The sequence below is a fragment of the Ammospiza nelsoni genome, chromosome 7 (assembly GCF_027579445.1).
Source record: "Ammospiza nelsoni isolate bAmmNel1 chromosome 7, bAmmNel1.pri, whole genome shotgun sequence".
Lineage (NCBI taxonomy): Eukaryota > Metazoa > Chordata > Aves > Passeriformes > Passerellidae > Ammospiza > Ammospiza nelsoni.
Window position 1 is genome coordinate 18,907,633 of NC_080639.1, and position 17,363 is coordinate 18,924,995.

Sequence of the window (17,363 nt, forward strand, 5' to 3'; positions counted from 1 at the left end):
CATTTGAGAGTAGATGTCTGAACAGGTTATTGTCAAAGCCAATATTAAATTTTGTGTGTGTCACTTCAGTAGGATTACTTAACAAGGTAATTTGACTCAGCAAGTTACATGAACAAGTTTGTTCATGGAGTTCTGAAGATAGAAGGCTAATGAAGAATTTCTGGTTTGTTTTCCAGTGGATCAGTGTGTGACTCACTGCAGTGCTCAGACGTGTGTGTTGGCTCAGGAAGAACAGCTTCTACAGACTGGAGACAAACAGCTGGCCAGACATGGGCTGCTGTGCTTACTTCTTATTGTTGGCCTATTTGCTGTAAATATTCTTTCTCCCCATGTTAACTCTTTGAGGTAGAATGATTTTTAGGAAAGCTGTGTAGACAATCCAGTAAAAATCTTCCAGTTGCTTAAGTAACAATTCATTAAATAAAACAGAGGCTATATTTTGCTTCCTTACTGGAAGAGGGATGTCATACAGTTAATTTTTCTATGCCACATCATAAATTAAATGCAAGTTAAGATTGATGATGTTGAGCAAGATACTGGAGAACCCAAAAGGGGAAAAAAAAGTGAAGTTATATCATTATATCATTCATCACTACTGCCCTTCTTCCCAGTTTTCTCAAGAATTGGTCTTCTTCCCTAGACAATTATCAATTAAAAATATAAACTGAATTCTTCTTCTGGAGGAGACTACAAAAATTGTTCTATCTGATCAGGCTTATACTGGAACCTGAATTTCTCTGAGGTGTTAAAAAATAATCTTAAGATTATTTTAAATGGGAAAATGCAATTTTGTTGGTTTTAGTGGTGTTTGGAGCAACATTGCTAAGTTAGTGTTGCCACTCATCATTACTGACTCCAAGATGTGTTGGTGTTTGCTCCTATGTACAAGTGTGAAATACCAGAATGTAATGTGTTGGGGATATAGTTTTAATTTTTAACTGTGACAAAGGCAAGAAACTTTTCTCTGAATGTAATGCTCAGTTGAGTTTCTTGTGGATGTCAGTTGGGAGAAGCATTTTTATTTGAAATGGAAAATACTGTGGCACATATATAATACTACAAAGCAGGACAGTGCAGCACAACAGTGTGGGTTAGTAGCTACTGCTTTTGCTTTTCAAGTTCTGTTAAATTACAAAATGAAATGTTTCCCTCTCAAATTTCCTGTATCAAGTTCTATGCTAGTATTTTTTGGCATCTTTTATATTTAAAGGATACCCCAACTGTCAACCTATATTTTAGCTGTATCTGAATGATTATGTAGATACTATGAAGTAAGATGAGTTACTTTAAAGAATTAGCCTTTGCACTCAAATGGGTTAACTTTGGAGGTTTACTCCTTCTTTCAGGCATCTCAAGTAGCTGAAGTGGTATGTGCTTCACCTTAACATAATCCTAACTCTGCAAGAAATATGTAGAAAGCACTGGCCTCAGCTAAGCAGCCTTAAGACAAACACTGCAAATCTGTCTGGGCTCATATTGGCTGTGTTATGTTGAAAACCTAAGTATGCTTGAGGCAAGTTCCTTACATAAACATGTAAAGAACTCTTACCTTGCCATGTTTTGCGTTGTTATGTTTAAAACAGCCAAGGTTCCCCCTCCTGCCAAGCTATTAAACCTAACCGAGATGATGTTTTAAGGTGTTTATTCCCTCTTACTTCTCTCTATCTGAATAAGGAGACCATGAACACTGTGCAAGAATTATTAGCATGTGAGGAGAAGAAAGCTTTTGATTTTTAACAGTTAGGTTACATTTGTGTGTTTGTTGTTTTTCTACTTTCTTTACAGAATCTCTCCAGTTGCTTGTGGTGGCTGTTCAACCAAGAGCCTGGAAGGCTGTATGTGGAACTGCAATTCTTCTGTGCTGTGTTTAATTTTGGTCAGGTACTTACCAATGTTTGTTCTGAAAATGGCCATGTTGGTGGGTGTTGCAGCAGATAACACACATCTTTTATGACCATGAACACTTTCAAAAGTGCAAGTGACAATTGAATGCCAAATGCTCATGGAAACTGATGAGGAATTTAGCCTTATTTGTACCAAAGCTTCCCTGGTGTCTCTTCTGTGGAGTTACATCAGTTGCAAGGCAGCTCCATGGGTGCTGTCTCTGTAAGGTTTAAATGGTATCTCTGGTTTCAGTGACAGCTCCATAGCAAAGATCTGAAGATGGATGCTGGTTCTGGCTGCACCTGGCCTGGTTCAGTGCTCCTGACACCAGGCAGCTTTGGCACCTGTGAAGGTGAAAGCCAGGCAGTGTCAATACACACAACAGAGGAACATTTTACACAGCCATGGCACGTGTGCCTACAGGATGCACTGCAGTAATGATAGTTGTATATAAAAGCTGCACAGAAAAATGAATTAATTAGAAAGCATTCTAGCACTTACAGTAAGTCTGTTCTTTCCTTTGCATTAACAAAGACAGATTCAATACCTGGCTGTGTAAGGTTGCCAGTTATCCCAAAGTGTCAAGTGGCATGTCACAGCATTAATTTTACTGAACTATTTCTTGAAGGTTTTATATGATGGACTACTAGGTATTGATATGTCTTTCTAAGGTCCAAATGAAAAATCAAAGCAGAAACAAAATGCGTTTTGAATGATACTTAGAAAAGAGGGATACTTTGCATATGTACATGAAATGTATTTGGCACTGAGTTTATAATTTCTGTCCTATAGAAACCAAAGCTTTTGCTTCATGTTACTTTTTCTTTTTTTTTTTTTTTTTTTTTTCCTGCAGGGCTTCATTTGCTTTGGTATTTTTGGCTTAGATAAGCATTTAATCATTCTGCCATTCAAGCGAAGGTAAATAGACTCTTTGCACTTACACCTATAAACCTGATTATTACTAATAATCGTTTTTGAAGGGAGTTGAGTTTTCAGTGCTGCAGTATTTGGTTTCTTATTTCATTAATCTTCCAAATTTCTTTTCTCTCCCACTTGTCGAGAGATTGTTCTGCCATCCTAATGACGCTTTCAGAAACATAAGTCCTGCAGGCTCCCTAGAGGTGAAATTTTTGCCAAATGAAGGCTCTTCAGAAATAATTTCAGCTGATAAACTAAAACTTAGATCTGGATGCTGAATCAGAATGTGTCTTCACTGCTTTAAAGCGCTGTGTTCATAACCCCATGCCAGTACTTTGTCTTGCCAGGCCCTTCCACAGTGCAGGAGTGAGTTGTAAAAGCTGCCTTTACTTTAGAGCTGACTGGCTGCCCTGTGAATCCAGCAGCTGGAGCGGGCTCCCTGCTACTCTCTGACTTTCCTTCTGCCCAAGCCTGGAATAACACCTCTGTGTTCAAAAGCCATACAAATATATTAGGAAGATTATATGTAAAGTATTGGGCACAAAAAGAGGTGGTGATAGGCTTCCTGGGAGGTCCATTCTGTTATTTGCAGTTTCCCAAAAAAATGCCTCTGCTTGATTTGCTGTCTTGAATTTTTCTTTTTTTGTGTATGTGTTTTTTAGGCTTGAGTTTTTCTGGGGTGGAAGAGAAGCAGCAGGGCACACAGATGCCTCAGTGCCTGAGGAGATCAGGATGACCTGTCAACAGTTTGTTCGTTATCATAGAGATCACTGTGTCAAAAGTATTGTCAAAGGCAGAAGGTAAGGTCCTTCCCTGCACATATAACCTGTTACAGAGCACATAGCTCATCTGCTGAAAACAATGAAATGCAGATAATTTTGTGGGTGATTCCTGTGTATTTATTCAAACCTCAAGATAAGGATTAGAAATTTAACTGTAACAGAAATGTTTCTAGCCTCACGCTGAAACATTGGGGCACAAGTTATGATATTATCCCACCTAGGTTTTAAATAAATTATTAAAAGTTTTATATCACTAAGGGATTTCTCCAGATTTTGCATTGAACTAGAGTTCAGAGGATAAAATCTTTCTAAAAAAATATATACCATAACACCTGTAGAAATGCATTAAGACCCTTTGTTTGTTTGATTTGGTTTTGTTTGTTTTGTTTGTTTTGGTTTTGTTTGTTTTGTTTTGTAGAGTAAGACACTGTCCATAGTTGTAACTAAATGTTAACTAATATGTAGCTTTTATAGGAGGCAAAACTGTTGCAACTGATTTTAGTGTGTACTGAGAGGCCACTTAACATGTGAGATTATAGTGGCTTTAGGACTTTGACAGCTTCTGAGTTTATATAATTTCTTTTACTCATACCTCTAATGAAGCCTAAACTTCAATTTATGAGACCAGTAAAGATTTCAGAGGCAAATTATGTTACCTAAATCAAGGATTATGCCTTCAAATATATGTAGGTAGATGAGAAGAAAAAAGCAGACAGAAGCAGCAGGAACAAGGAAAAGATTCTGCCTTTATTTAAATATATGAAATGGAGACATGAATTGTTCTAAAAGGACACTTTGAGTGTTCTTGTAATATAAGCTTATAAGTAAGACTACCTAGGTAGGATAGGGTGGTCTTTTAATGGTCAGGTAGTCCAAAGCCATATTGCAGAACTGTTCTAGACAGCATCATGTGATTTTGTTCAGTCTCTTCAGAAGTCAGTAATGTCCCATAAGAAAGATGTATCAGAAAATGCCTTGTGAAATAGAACAGGTTTTACAGCTGTTTTTCCCATGCCTCTGCCGCTATTGTGGTTTCCTAGGCTTAGGGCTGTTCATTTAGTTGTACTTTGTGGTTTTTATTATTTATACCCACATAAGAATACATGAAATTATGACATTTGTTGCCTTATTGTTGTAATACTGTGTTTGTGCAGAACTTGGTTCATGTCTTATTTCCCCTTATGAATTAAAACAATGCATTTGTCTTGTAATTTTAAATATTCATCTAACTTGATCCTATCCATTTTGATTTAAATGTGCTGTAACTGACATGTTGTAACCATGGATTTTAATTTATTTTCATTTTTGCATCTGCTAATAGACGTTAACACTTGCTCTGTGTTACTGCTGCTTTTAACTTTAAAAAAAAATTAGGGAAAAAATGCTGTCTTTTAGCTCTTAATCAGTTCTAGAAACCCTGTGCTGGGGTACCACATAACAGATCTTAGATAACCAGAAACATTCATTGCTGCAGGTTAATTTTTGCATGGTATGTCTGCTGCAACTAGGCAGATGATAGCATCATTGCCTCATAAATTAGTTTTAAAAATAGTCTTGTTGTAAAGGTTTTGTTTATTCTTAGTACTGCATGTGTGGTCAATATTTAACAGGATATGCAAGTTATAAATGGGCTTTGTTTACAATATGTATAATCAGTTAGTGTCTGTTTAAAAGTGTTCAGAAATTATGAAAAGAATTAAAGTTCAAACAGAATCTCTGTTGCTGGGGTTAGGTTGCTTTCAGGTCAGATATTTTGTTGCAGAAAGGGTCATGGTAAGAAGTACATGGGAAGTAAGTACCCAAGAAATAGAATTACATTGTGTTAGTTTTCAGAAAGAATGCTACTGATGTCCACTGAATTTTGTTTGCAATTTAGATTTCATTTAGAAGCCTAAAACAATGTCCATATTACTTCTCATTGAAATGTCTGTAGGAAAAGGTAGTGAATACTGGCATGTCCCAAATATACAAAACTTGCAAATTCTTTTCTAACATGCTCTTAACTATCATGATGTCTCTCCTTGTTTCCTGCTGTTTTTCCTTGCCTTTCCCCATCGTGCAGTGGTGATACCAGATTTACAGAACATGTGGGTGAATCATTCCTTTGACATACAGGTGTGGTGCCAAGATCTCCACTGGCATCTTCTTTGGCTGTGACCTGGTGAGCTGGCTGCTGCAGGTCGGCCTTGCCTCTGACCGCGGGGAGGCCGTGGTGTACGGGGACAGGCTGCTGAGGGGCGGCGTGCTGCAGCACATCACCAACGAGCTGGAGTTCCGCGATGAGTACCTCTACTACCGCTTCATCCCCAGAAAATCACCCCCACCTGACAGCCACTGAGCTGGGCAGGCAAGGCACTGCTACTTGGGGTGAGTGTCACCACCTCTTCTGCCTTCACTACTGAAATTGGAAATATTTCTCAGAGAACTGTGTTATTCTCCCTTGTAACATTAAGAGATGTGGTTCTACTCGTGTCTATTCTGAAGAAAATGGTAGAAAGTTATATTTAGTCAACGTTCCAACCAGAATGCTACTAAACAAAACCAGGTGCTCTGGATTTAGAACGTTTTTTCCATTTTGAGCAAAACAAATTTTACTAAATGGTATGTGTCACTGTTGTATTTTAGAAGCATTATTACTGCAGCTTTAATACTGAGGCCACAGCAAGGAAAAAAAACCCCATGAAAGGTATTTTTCATGTTGCTGGATGTTTTAGTGTGATGAAGTATTGATGCCTGTTTATAGTCAGGCTTCCCCTTGACTTCACAGAAGTAGGATTTCTTCTGTCATACCTCAGTTTTTACTACTCTGCTCTTGTCTAACACCAGGACCATTTTTGAGCTGCTTACACCTGAGATTGGTTGGGTTTTTTCCTCCCTTAAAGCTAAAATACTCCAATTAAAAAGACAGAATTACTATGACAATGTTTCCAATATCAGGGGATTAAAGCTGGGCAAATGAATAAGTAATAAGTAATGGTTTTGTACAAATCTACCAAATCTTAAAACCGTAGAAATATTCAGTGCTCTCCCAAAATAGGAAATTATATAATGGAATAAACAATTTATTCTGAAATTTTGCCTTATGGTGGTAGAGACAGCTTTATCAAGAGCAGATTTTTACATTCTGAAATTAGCCTTTACAGTTTAAATCAGAAGTGCCACCCTCAAATAAAGATTTCATGGAAGCCTTGGTTACATGTGCAAGTCAAGACAAAATTATTTTTCAAATCTTACAACTTCTAACATTAAATTAATAACTTTTAAATCTAATATATAAAGAGTCCTAAGTGAACATCTGGATTAGGGTTTAGAGTAGCTAAACTTCCTAGATTTTTGCTGATTGCCTAACACAGGTTTCTGTTAAACCTCAGGTATCCTCCTACAAGTTAATTTAGTGTCACTCAGATTCCTGTGCAGTAAAGGCAGAATCTGAGGACCTGTGTGTCTTCTGCAATATTTTGAAAAGGGTAAAGACAAGGGTGTTGTATCTGATAGCCATTATGCTGCCCTTTTAAAACTGCAAGAATAGCATTTATATGTCCACATAAAAATTTTATGTAGTGAGGGAAAGAAATCCAGGTATTAAAAATTATTTGCTCAAGCATATAAGTCTTCTCACCCTTTTTAAAAAAAAGTCTTTCCCTTCTTTTTTCCCGATTTTTCAAGTACATGGATTTTAATTACAGCTACTTTTGCATCTATTTTGTATTAAGAATTAAAAGTCATTTTAGTAGCATAAGCTACTATTCAACAAGCAGTTGATTTATAGTTGCTATAATTTCCTGCAAGACATAAATTGAAAAAAGAATTCCTTTTACTGTCAGTCTGGTTGCAGAGTGCACAAAAACATAACATCCTGCTGCTTACGTATGCTGTACAACCTGGTGTATTTTAATGTTTTCCACCACAAGATAATTGATGTTTGTATCAGGCTGTGGACACAAAGGAAAATGTTTGTGTATTTCCATTATGAATGTTGAAGACAGTTGCATCAAATATTTTGGAATAATTAGATATATGTGACTTAAGAGCAGAAACTGCAAGTATGTCTGGCTTCTAAATACTGCAACTTGTCAATAAATCTGCTATTTGATTTCAGAGTTCTGAGCTGTGATGTGGTGTGTGAGGGTTATGTGTGCGTGTCAAGGTTTACGGCAAATGTGTTTTTCTGAGAGATTTGTTAATGTGGCTCTTGGGTTTCAGTCCTGGTATTCCTTAAATCCATCTTTGATCCTTTACAAGTAGGCAGAGCACTTCTTAATGGGTTTCCACCATTAAGATACCTCCATAGTAGAAGTGTGCCACATTCTCATCTACTTACCAAACACACTTTTTAAAATTAATTCTTCAAACATTTGAGAATTTGATCTTAGGGCAGTTTTACAGTTCTATTTATAGTCATTGTTCTTGCACTCTTTCTCATTTGCATCATAAAGTCCTGCTTCCCTTTTTCTTTTATAATGGTTGTGCTTTCCCCTAGATTTGAACACAACAAATCTGTTTTAAATAAGAAATTGCTCAAAATTTCTGCATAGAAAAGACACTCTGTTACAAATGTAATACAGAGGACACCTTTGATTACCAACCAACCCCACACTCTCTTAGATTTACTGCTACAATATTGTGACTGCTGATACCATACCCATTGGTCTGATGAGTGTGATGGTTAATAAATAAAGAAGCTAGGAATGAAATACAAATATTTTATTTCTAAATGACTGGGTACTTCTGGAAGCCAATAATAGACTTTGAATTGTTTTAGAAAGTTAAGTAACCCTTTTATCTGGTAAATATTTGCTTCCACCAAGGAGTACTGGCAAGTTTTGAATGGTTGACAAGCTGATATTCTGTCAATAGTTGATATACAGTTATGTGGATTTCTGGTAGTTAGAAACAGCTTTGTTTTAAAGAAGTGTTCACTGACACAATGACTTCCTTTATTTTGAAGTTGGGTTAGTTTGGGATGAATCTCTTGAAGGCTAAGTTCATGAAAACATCTATTGAACAAGTCTAGAGGAATGCCAGTGAAAAATTGGATCTTTTTTCTAGGACTAATCTCAAAATAATTGTCAAAATGAACAGGGATGGATGTAGCACTTAGTTTTCTAGTACGAAATTTGAGTACATTTTTATTTCAATAATGATCCTTCATAAAGCTCTAGACCTTTTAAAGATACATTCGTAGGTGAAAACCCATGAGAAGGTTGCCCTCTAGGGGACATTCTGATTCTTAATTGTTTTTTTTTTTAATATAAGGTTGTGGGAGGGAGGATTATTTGTTTCTCCTGATCCCATCTTTATTTTCTGTTTTTATACTGCGTGTCTTCTAGGAGAATGAAATCCCAAGGAAAAAGGTACTGAAAAATCCTATACTCTGCTGACCATCACTTTGACAGTCTCCACACTTTACATTGTTTTTACTTTGTATCCTGTAGACCAGTAAGGAAAAAGCAACACACAAATAAGAGGCACAGTTGGACTGTATCTGCCTGTGTTAGGACTGGACCAGTGTGCTTAACCTCGTTCATTGCCACCCCATGATGAAGTGGTCAAGAAGTTTGCTTAAAGGCCTGCTCCAGCTTCACTGCTGTTCTTCCTGGACTGTACCATAAAACTATTTCACTTGGTTTGCTGCCTGAAACATCAGTTTCACCTGGAATTTACTGATGCTTTGAAGCTATCAGTGTAGAACAGCTCATGATCAAAACCAGGAAAAGATACGTAATTGTAAGATGTGGACATCCCGTAAGGAAAACAGATAAATACAGCAATTTTTCATTAAATCTATCTTCCAGTTATCAAACTGGAGTATTGAACTTCTGCATTGAACCACTGTGCTACTAAGAAATTACTGCCACGTGCTACACATTAGGTCACTAGAAATAGAAAGTTCATAAGCCTTTCCTAACTTAGTAGTTTCTTGCTGTGAATCTGAACACAGAATCCTAAATTAATTTCTACTCTTATTGTAGGATCAAAGAATAAATTTTACCAGGCTCTTAATTTTCATATTAATTCTGCAAACTTCATTGTCTATCTATTCTTTATATTTAACTTTTTTTACCAGTGGTGTAGTTAACAATTTACAGAATGAGAAAACCGCATGTGAAAAATTGTCAAAGAATGATCTTTCTGTGGTTTGCTGTGTCTGTGGGGATGCAGTGTCATGTCCCACATTGTTGCTGCAGCTCTAATGCACCATTTCATATATTCCTCTGAAGGTTTGCAGAAGTGCTGCATTTTGAGTGCTTTTTTATGGTTGCTTTTTCTTACAGTCGTGCTTGTTATCCCGACTTATTGATCATGAGGTAAAATCAGAGTCTTCCTTGTTGTTTTAGTTTGCCCCCTGCCACAGATAATAAAAGTGGTGTCATATATTGATCATTACTTTTAAACAGGATCAGGAAGGAAGAGTTTTTGGTAAGGCAAAAAGTTTGATTAAATCAAGTCCACATTCTATTAACTTTGGCAAAAAAAAGGTCATGGTTTAAAAGGCTTTATATAAAATGAAAAAAATTTAAAGTATTTTAAGTGTTCTGCTGAGTACATGTATTACTTGTGTAGCCCAACATCTTCCTTTATAGTTGCCCAATTTTAAAAAGTAACAATTCAAGAAACATTTTAGAACTCCTCCATGATGTTATAAAGTGCACTGTAAAATTCATTTGACAATAATAATCTTGTATATAAATAAGTTTATTTTTCACTATCAGGGTGGGAAAAAATAGACAGGAAAGTGAAATCTGTGGGGAACTTACATGATGTTTGCTGCTAATTAACTGCTAAATTCCATGTAATAAGATTTCACAATTACTCACAGCAAAATATTATTATTGTAAGTGTGATTTGTTTTTAATATACCTTGAACTCTTAGTCTAATTTTACATTGAAGTAGTAGAAGGTCTGTATATGAAATATATCTTAGAATGGTTTTACCAAACAACTGAGTATCAATCTTACTTGGTTTGTGTGTCACTTTCTTTTTTCTTCAGGGATCATCATAGCTTCTACATTTTAGAGAGTCTTCAGCATGGCCATTTTAATTCAGGTAGTCTGAAATTCTGCCACAATTTTCCTGACTATAAAAGCTAAAACTGCATTCTCCAGAGCTGAGTTAGTGTTCTTCATTCAGAGATGAAGCTGTTGACTAATTTAGTCAAGCTATTGCATTCTAATTGCATCTGTTTGTTGGCAAAATCAATCTCTGCTGACAGCTTTGTGCCATGTACAATGCCACTGCCCAGCTCTTAGGAGCCTTTCCAGCATTCTTCTTATAATTGAAAGCCATTTGTCCTAAATATGAATCTGCATCTTTAAAACTGTCCATGCTATGTGATATACTGAAAACAGGATGTTAATCTATTTAGCCTCTAAATTAGAAAACCCAATTATAATTCTAATTTTACCACATTCAAATAATATTCTTAGCCATATATTTTGAGTTCTTCTTCTACACACTGTGAAAAAAGATTAACCACTTGTTTAGTATCAAGGCATCCATTTTGCAGGATTGATTCCATTTGACTTATCTTCTGTTTCTCCAACTCCTGTATCTTTTTGAGCATTTCTTTACCTTTGTCCTGCAAAAAGAAACATTTATTTCACTAAAAACTATCCAGAGCATGTTGTAATCACCCTAACAAAATTCTGTTCTACTGTCCTTATTTTAATCTTTTAAGAGTTTCTAGGGTCGGCATTTATGTTGGTAGAAATCAGTATCATGACAGGTGTTCTTAGATGTCTTCCCTAATATCTAGCGCTTACTTCTTCCTTGTCTGATAGACTGAAGGAATATTAAAGCTCCTTTAGGTATTAGCTATCAAAACTTAAGCAGCCATCTTACTTTTAAGAAGATGTATCTGTAAATAGGAGAGATTTTACTGCTAAAAGTAAGTGGCTACCTTCCTGCTTCACTTAAGTTCAGTGATGTTCTGTGTTCAGCTACCTTTGTCATCTTGTTTCCTTTCCTGTCCATACCAAGCAATGATCAAAGGCAAGCTCTCCTGTCCACCTGACACCAGGGACCTGAATAGCTGTAAGAACTCTTGGCAGAGTTGTGTATTTGCCTGTGCTGCTGGGGCATTTCCCCATTGTGTGGCTGGTGCAGGAGTCTGTGGGGGGCTGCTCCTCTCCTGGGGCTCAGCCTGCCAGCACAGCACAGTGCTGGTTGCAGTTTCCAGTGTCAGGAACACGTGCCTGCCAGATGCCAGCACTCTGGGCTCCTGGGGCACTGCACTGTTCTGTGCAATCCATCAAAGGGCATTCACTGCCATCACATTAACAAAATGGGAGCAAGGACCTTATAGAAACCACCTGCTTGCATTGAAATCTAATTGAATCAACGTACCTTGGTAGTTTCCATAACTACAGCAGCGCTTTCATGTTTTTTATAGAGCTCATGTCTTCGATCTGGCTTACTCTGAAAACGTGGTTGCTTCTTAACTGGATCATCAGGACCAAATGTAGGGGACGTAGTTTTTAATAATGGAGTAATACCGGGCACAAAAATGAAAGGCTTGAATACAGATCTAGAAGGAAAAAATAGAACAGAGATCCTTTACTGACACTGTTTCATTAACATTTTTGAGTCAGTAAATTGCTGTATTTTTTCCCATTCTTCTACTTGCTTCTTTTGAGAAAAAAGTATTAAAAAACCATCTAATGGTGTTAAAGTCATTGTCACAGCAGTGTTCCATTAAGTAGGTTGGTAGATACCATTAATATACATAATATGCATTTATGTTCCTCCTACATTTTGAGTGTGCTTTTTCAGGGGTAACAGAAAACCAACCCAAAGTTGCAACACTTCTTCATTTAGATATTTACAAATTTTTGTCCAATTTACTTGCTGCTACATCACCTGGCAGGATCTGGAGTTCCAGTAAAGAAGTGAATACAGGGCAGATTAGGCTGCTGAGGCAGTACAGACACCATGCTGCCAGTTGTCATAAATCCACCTTCCATGTTAATGCCACTCTCTTTGTCACGAAGAATTTCCATCATTATTTCAGAAGTGATAGATCCTGTTCAAGATACAATACAATTATTTAGCCACAAAGCTAATATAATAGCAAGTGAATGACATGTTCCCTACAACTGACTCCTTTTGGCAATGCCAGATTTAGTTTGTCTGTGTTGGCAGGGGGAAAAAATCATCCTAATGGAAACCTTAATATGGAATACACTTGTATTGCTTTCCCCAAAGTATTTATTTCAAAGAGAGGTGATAAAACATGCCTTAAAAAATGGGGAGTAGAAAGACCAATGGTATTTGCCTGAAAGGTAAATTTCATAGGGCTAGCAAATGGTCATTCACAAAGTAACTTTTCAGATGAAAAGTAGTAGCTTGGATTAAATGCTGAACTTTGAGCTATGGAAGTAAGATAGATCTTTATAATACTGGTTGATATCTGAACAGAGTTAATACCACTATGATGCTTTGAAGCTATAAAAAAAATAACAACCATGCATGGATTTTGTGTGAAACTTTGAAAATGAAACACCAAAATTGTCACTTGTTTTGGAGGGGCTTCTTGGTGAGTGGGTTTTTTAAATTTTCATCCTTTTCAAGGAGGCACTGGAGTGGCATTACATTCTATGCTCAGAAGCCACAATAGTACATCTATTTGTCAAAAAGTCTTTGTCAGCAAGCTGAGGTTTATTGCCAAGTATCTGTGAAAATAATTCCTGCTCAGGAGGAACAAAACCCTTTCCACATCAGCCTGTTCAGTGATATCACTGTTGCTGTATAGTGTATGCTGAAGCTCAGATACTGACGTGGTATCACCCAACCATCCAATATTCTAACAGGCAGCTCTTGCAGGATGCTTTTCTTTGCACATTTGGTGTACCAGTAGAGGGTATGCTTATGGCAGAAATACATTAGTTCACTCACTCTTCATTTTTTATTGGAAGTATGTATAGTCCACCACTTTACTATTTTAGTGTTTCCCTTACTGAGTTGTAACTGCAGAATTTTTTTTAACTACTTTGCCCTTTCCTCTTAAAATAGTTACTCTGCTGCTAAGTTTCGTGTCTCCAATATTATTTTTTCATACATGACCCAGGTTTCCTGTAGACAGACATGCAGCACTACATTTCAGCAAGAAGACACACTTAAGTATTCCTATAGTTGCTTGAGAAGGTCAGAGAATTAAAGAAATCAGCAAGCTAGATGAATCAAAGGAATTAAAAGAAGCAATGGCCATTTTGTCAGCTACAACTTGGCAACCTGTCCAGCAGGGAAGAAGGTACTGCATGTTTTACACTAAACTCTATTATTTTGTATGCTTGAAATACATTCCCTATTTTTTGAAATATGAGTAATATTTCTCTAAAATGGCCCTCACATAGTAGGCAGCCTGGAAAACCCCCAGAACTGTAATGCCACTGACTGAAAAAGCAGGGACGGGTAGATGAAGAAACCAGTGATTTTACTGCTGCTGTAAACCCAATAGCTTTTAGTTAAGGCACCTATTTAAAATAAATCTAAACAAAGTGAACCATATGAGACTGCTAACCTGAACACCTAGTGGGATTTTTAAAATGGCTCAGGTAAATGCCTGAAAATGGGGATTTAGAATGAAAACACAGATACAATCTCAGCATTGTTATAATACAAGTAAATACAGGTATTATGAAAATGCTTTCAGTATTCAGAACCTGCAATTCCCAAAATGAATGCAGGATTTACATGATCACTAGAGCAAGACAGCAAAAGTAATTCACTTTGATGCATTAACTAAATGCTAAACCTGGTCTGGCAGAGTTCAGCCAAATAAATAAAAGAAAGGGGTGCAATGTAATCCTGATTCAGATTAAATACTTCACATGAGCATATGAATACATCTACAGCAAAGACCTGCTAGATGGATGCAGTCAAAAGTGAAGTAATAGGTTCATTCTTTAGGAGTCTGAAAAGTAAGTGTTTGAATTAGTGATTGCTTAAAGTACAGAAAATTACTTTGTTCTGCTCTTGGTGTGTTTTAGTAGACTACACAAGTTTAGAGTAGCCATTGCAGTGAAACAACAAAGAATTAAAAATTAATGTCAAAAATGAATGCAAGGTATGTATCTGAATGCTGTGCTGTTGCCTTATACAAATGGTACCTGACTGAAGCTGTTCATAAGCTCTTCATTCTTTGTGGCTGCAAACTGCTGGGAATCTGTTTCAGCCTCTAGTTTTTTTCCTTAGCAGTACAGTAATATTATGTAGCCTATCAAAAGGTTTCAGAACAGGTCTTACAGGGCATTTAGTGGTATGGTCATAATGTGACCTCTCAGGGTTGTTACTGTAGCTCTGTCTGTTTGATATTTGACCCTTGTTTTAATTTTTCCTCCTCAATAAATTAGAAAAAAATTTATAGAAACTTCCAAGTTCAGTGCTTCTCTTAGGCAAAAAGTTATTCTAGTAAGTTGTGGCTCACCAAGTCATGTGAATGATTGGCTGCATCAGACATAAAATAATGTATGATTTGAATTAATATGGCTTACTAAATATTTTGCATATCTTGAAAAAAAACTCAAAAGGTTACCTTTGTGTTTGTTCAGAAGTTTATAGCCTTCACAATATCGGCCTCCAGATGTGGTCATTCTGGCAGTATTGACAAAAGAATATGTGGCAGCAAAATCAAATTCCTTTTCCCCATCCCACCAGCCATTGCTTTTGGCATATCCCTTCATTTCTGGGTGTTCTCTGTCAATCTTGGTTGTGATAGAGAGCTGGTTGGAAATATTCCGTATGCCTCCTGTTTGTAAGTTGCAGAAAGAATTGTTTTAGTACATTGAATGATTTTTCTTGGTATTTTGTTTACACTTAGTTTAGTAAAGCAAATTAGCCCCGAAGAGTTTCCTACAAGATCAGTGAGTCTGGTGGTTTATTTCTGGCCCTCTCTCCCCAGCCAGATATATATTTTTTGATTGAGTTTTCATGCCACTCATTTCTGACTCATTTGCTTCTATTGCCAGCATTGTATTTCAGGTTCTGTCCTGATATTCCCACCTTTACATTCTTCTTCTGAGACATCCAAAGATCGAGTTTGTCCTCCCAAGTTCACTGGAAGAATCAGCCACTTCATGGCCCAGTACACCAATCCTGTTCCCAAATGAAATTAAGGATTGCTACCATCCTTAAGACCACGTATGCTGCTGTCATTCTCATGCTGACTTTCTTGCTGTCCTCTGTTTTCCAAGTGCAGGAGTGGTTACCTCTGGCTCTGAAAAGGCCCCTGTCACCCAGCTCCTCTGACAAACTGCCAGCTACTCCACACTCATGCCCCAGGAAGCAATGCCTGTTCTTTACAGGCACATGTATGCACTTCAACGTTAGTTTGATGCCTTAATGAAATGGTAAATCAAAACTGGAGAACTCCAAGGGGTCATAGCACTTGAAATGTTTAGAACAAAGAGCATCATCCATACCTTCTACTTTTTCTGCTGCCCAGTATTTTCCTGATGTCTCCAGCACCCATGCTTCTTTTCTGTCAGCTATCAGAAAACTGTTGTGGTATGTAAATGCCATGTTGCTTTCCATACAGTTTCCTCCCTGGCCATATTTTTCCAGCAAATCAACTATGACATTAAGAGCCTTTTCAGCTGTGTCCGCTCTCTCAAGTCCAAGCCTAAAAGAAAAGGAAAATGTTATTTTTGGAACAATGAACTCTGTATAGGACTATTCAGCCTGAGTATTCCAATTGACCTGGAATGATACTTCTATATGCAGCTGCCAGTTGTATGATCTGGTGAGGAAAAAACACAAGTCAGGTAAAGGACATGGAAATAGGCAGCTGAGACCAAAACTTAAAAATAATGTGTGTGAAAGATGGGGGAATAGGGAAAGGAGTACAGACCCTATGAAAAGGCCCAAACAGTAGTGCCTGAAGTCCATCCGCCTGTGGTCTTGAAAAAGTCTTGTTTCCATTTAGTATAAATTTTATAGAAAGAAAAACGTTTGCTAATTTTTTGACGAATTCTGGTCTAGTGTCTGATACTTCTTATGGGCTCCTGGCAATAATCTAGTGCTTGTGCCAAGAAATACTTACTTTTAACCGTGGCTAGAACAGTGCAAGGAGTGCCTTCTGAAAGTGAAAGTACTAGCTCCCCTTAGAAGTCTAACATGTTTCCATGTAAATTCCGAATCAGGTACCATGTACCAAAAAGGGGAAAAAACCAAAAGAAACCAAACCAGCTTGTGCACACCTTACGAGGTCCATGCCGAGGAGAGCTTCCCCACCGCAGACCTCCTCCCTGCCCCACACGGCCTCGTTGCCGATGCACACGCCGTGCTCGTTGGCGCCCATCTCGGCCCCCCAGAGCCAGGAGGGGCGGCTCAGGACCACGGCGTGGGTCCTCTCCACCTGCTCGATGGTGATGTAGGTGCACTGCAAGAGGGCAGAGCACACTGGAGTCACCGTCCCCGCTCCGCCTGCCGAACCGCGGGCTGAGCACGCACACAAGGACTGGCAGCGGCGTTCTCGCCGCTCCCCTCAGGAGCGCTCCCGCCCCGCGCTCTCACCTCCAGCGCGGCGCCGGGCGGGTGCGCGGCGGCCGGGAAGTGCACGACCTCCTGCACCTCATCTGCCGGCCGGTCCGAGTTCTTCCCGAACACCACGTGGCCCCCGGGCGCGGCGGGCGGCAGCGCCACGAAGGTGTCGCACGAGAGGGGCGGCGGCCGGGGTACCATGCTGAGGGCGGAGGGCCCCTGCGCGGCGTGGGCCCGTGGCGCACAGCGGCGGCTCGGGCGCGGGGCGGTGCCCGCGGAAGGCCCGCCCGCCGACCCGG

The 17,363-nt window shown here is 38.4% G+C and overlaps 2 protein-coding genes across 5 annotated transcripts in view; one reads left to right on the forward strand and one right to left on the reverse strand.

Annotated features, from left to right (window-relative positions):
• The window catches only part of GPR155 (G protein-coupled receptor 155), a 35,625-nt gene extending 25,098 nt beyond the window's left edge, over window positions 1-10,527 (forward strand). For all 4 annotated transcript variants that reach the window (XM_059476412.1, XM_059476413.1, XM_059476414.1 and 1 more), the window contains 6 exons: window positions 177-310; window positions 1,786-1,881; window positions 2,738-2,802; window positions 3,465-3,602; window positions 5,700-5,951; window positions 8,915-10,527. In XM_059476412.1, coding sequence (XP_059332395.1) covers window positions 177-310; window positions 1,786-1,881; window positions 2,738-2,802; window positions 3,465-3,602; window positions 5,700-5,922 — 656 coding nt within the window. In that variant the 3' untranslated portion in view covers window positions 5,923-5,951; window positions 8,915-10,527. The remainder of the gene's footprint in view (window positions 1-176; window positions 311-1,785; window positions 1,882-2,737; window positions 2,803-3,464; window positions 3,603-5,699; window positions 5,952-8,914) is intronic.
• SCRN3 (secernin 3) lies at window positions 10,265-17,320 on the reverse strand. Its single transcript, XM_059476417.1, has 7 exons — window positions 17,098-17,320; window positions 16,782-16,963; window positions 16,005-16,204; window positions 15,119-15,331; window positions 12,445-12,607; window positions 11,932-12,112; window positions 10,265-11,164 (listed from the first exon to the last, which is right to left on the reverse strand). The coding sequence occupies exons 1-7, from the start codon at window positions 17,263-17,265 to the stop codon at window positions 11,009-11,011; spliced, it is 1,263 nt and encodes a 420-aa protein (XP_059332400.1). The 5' UTR covers window positions 17,266-17,320; the 3' UTR covers window positions 10,265-11,008.
• Window positions 17,321-17,363: the final 43 nt, after the last annotated feature.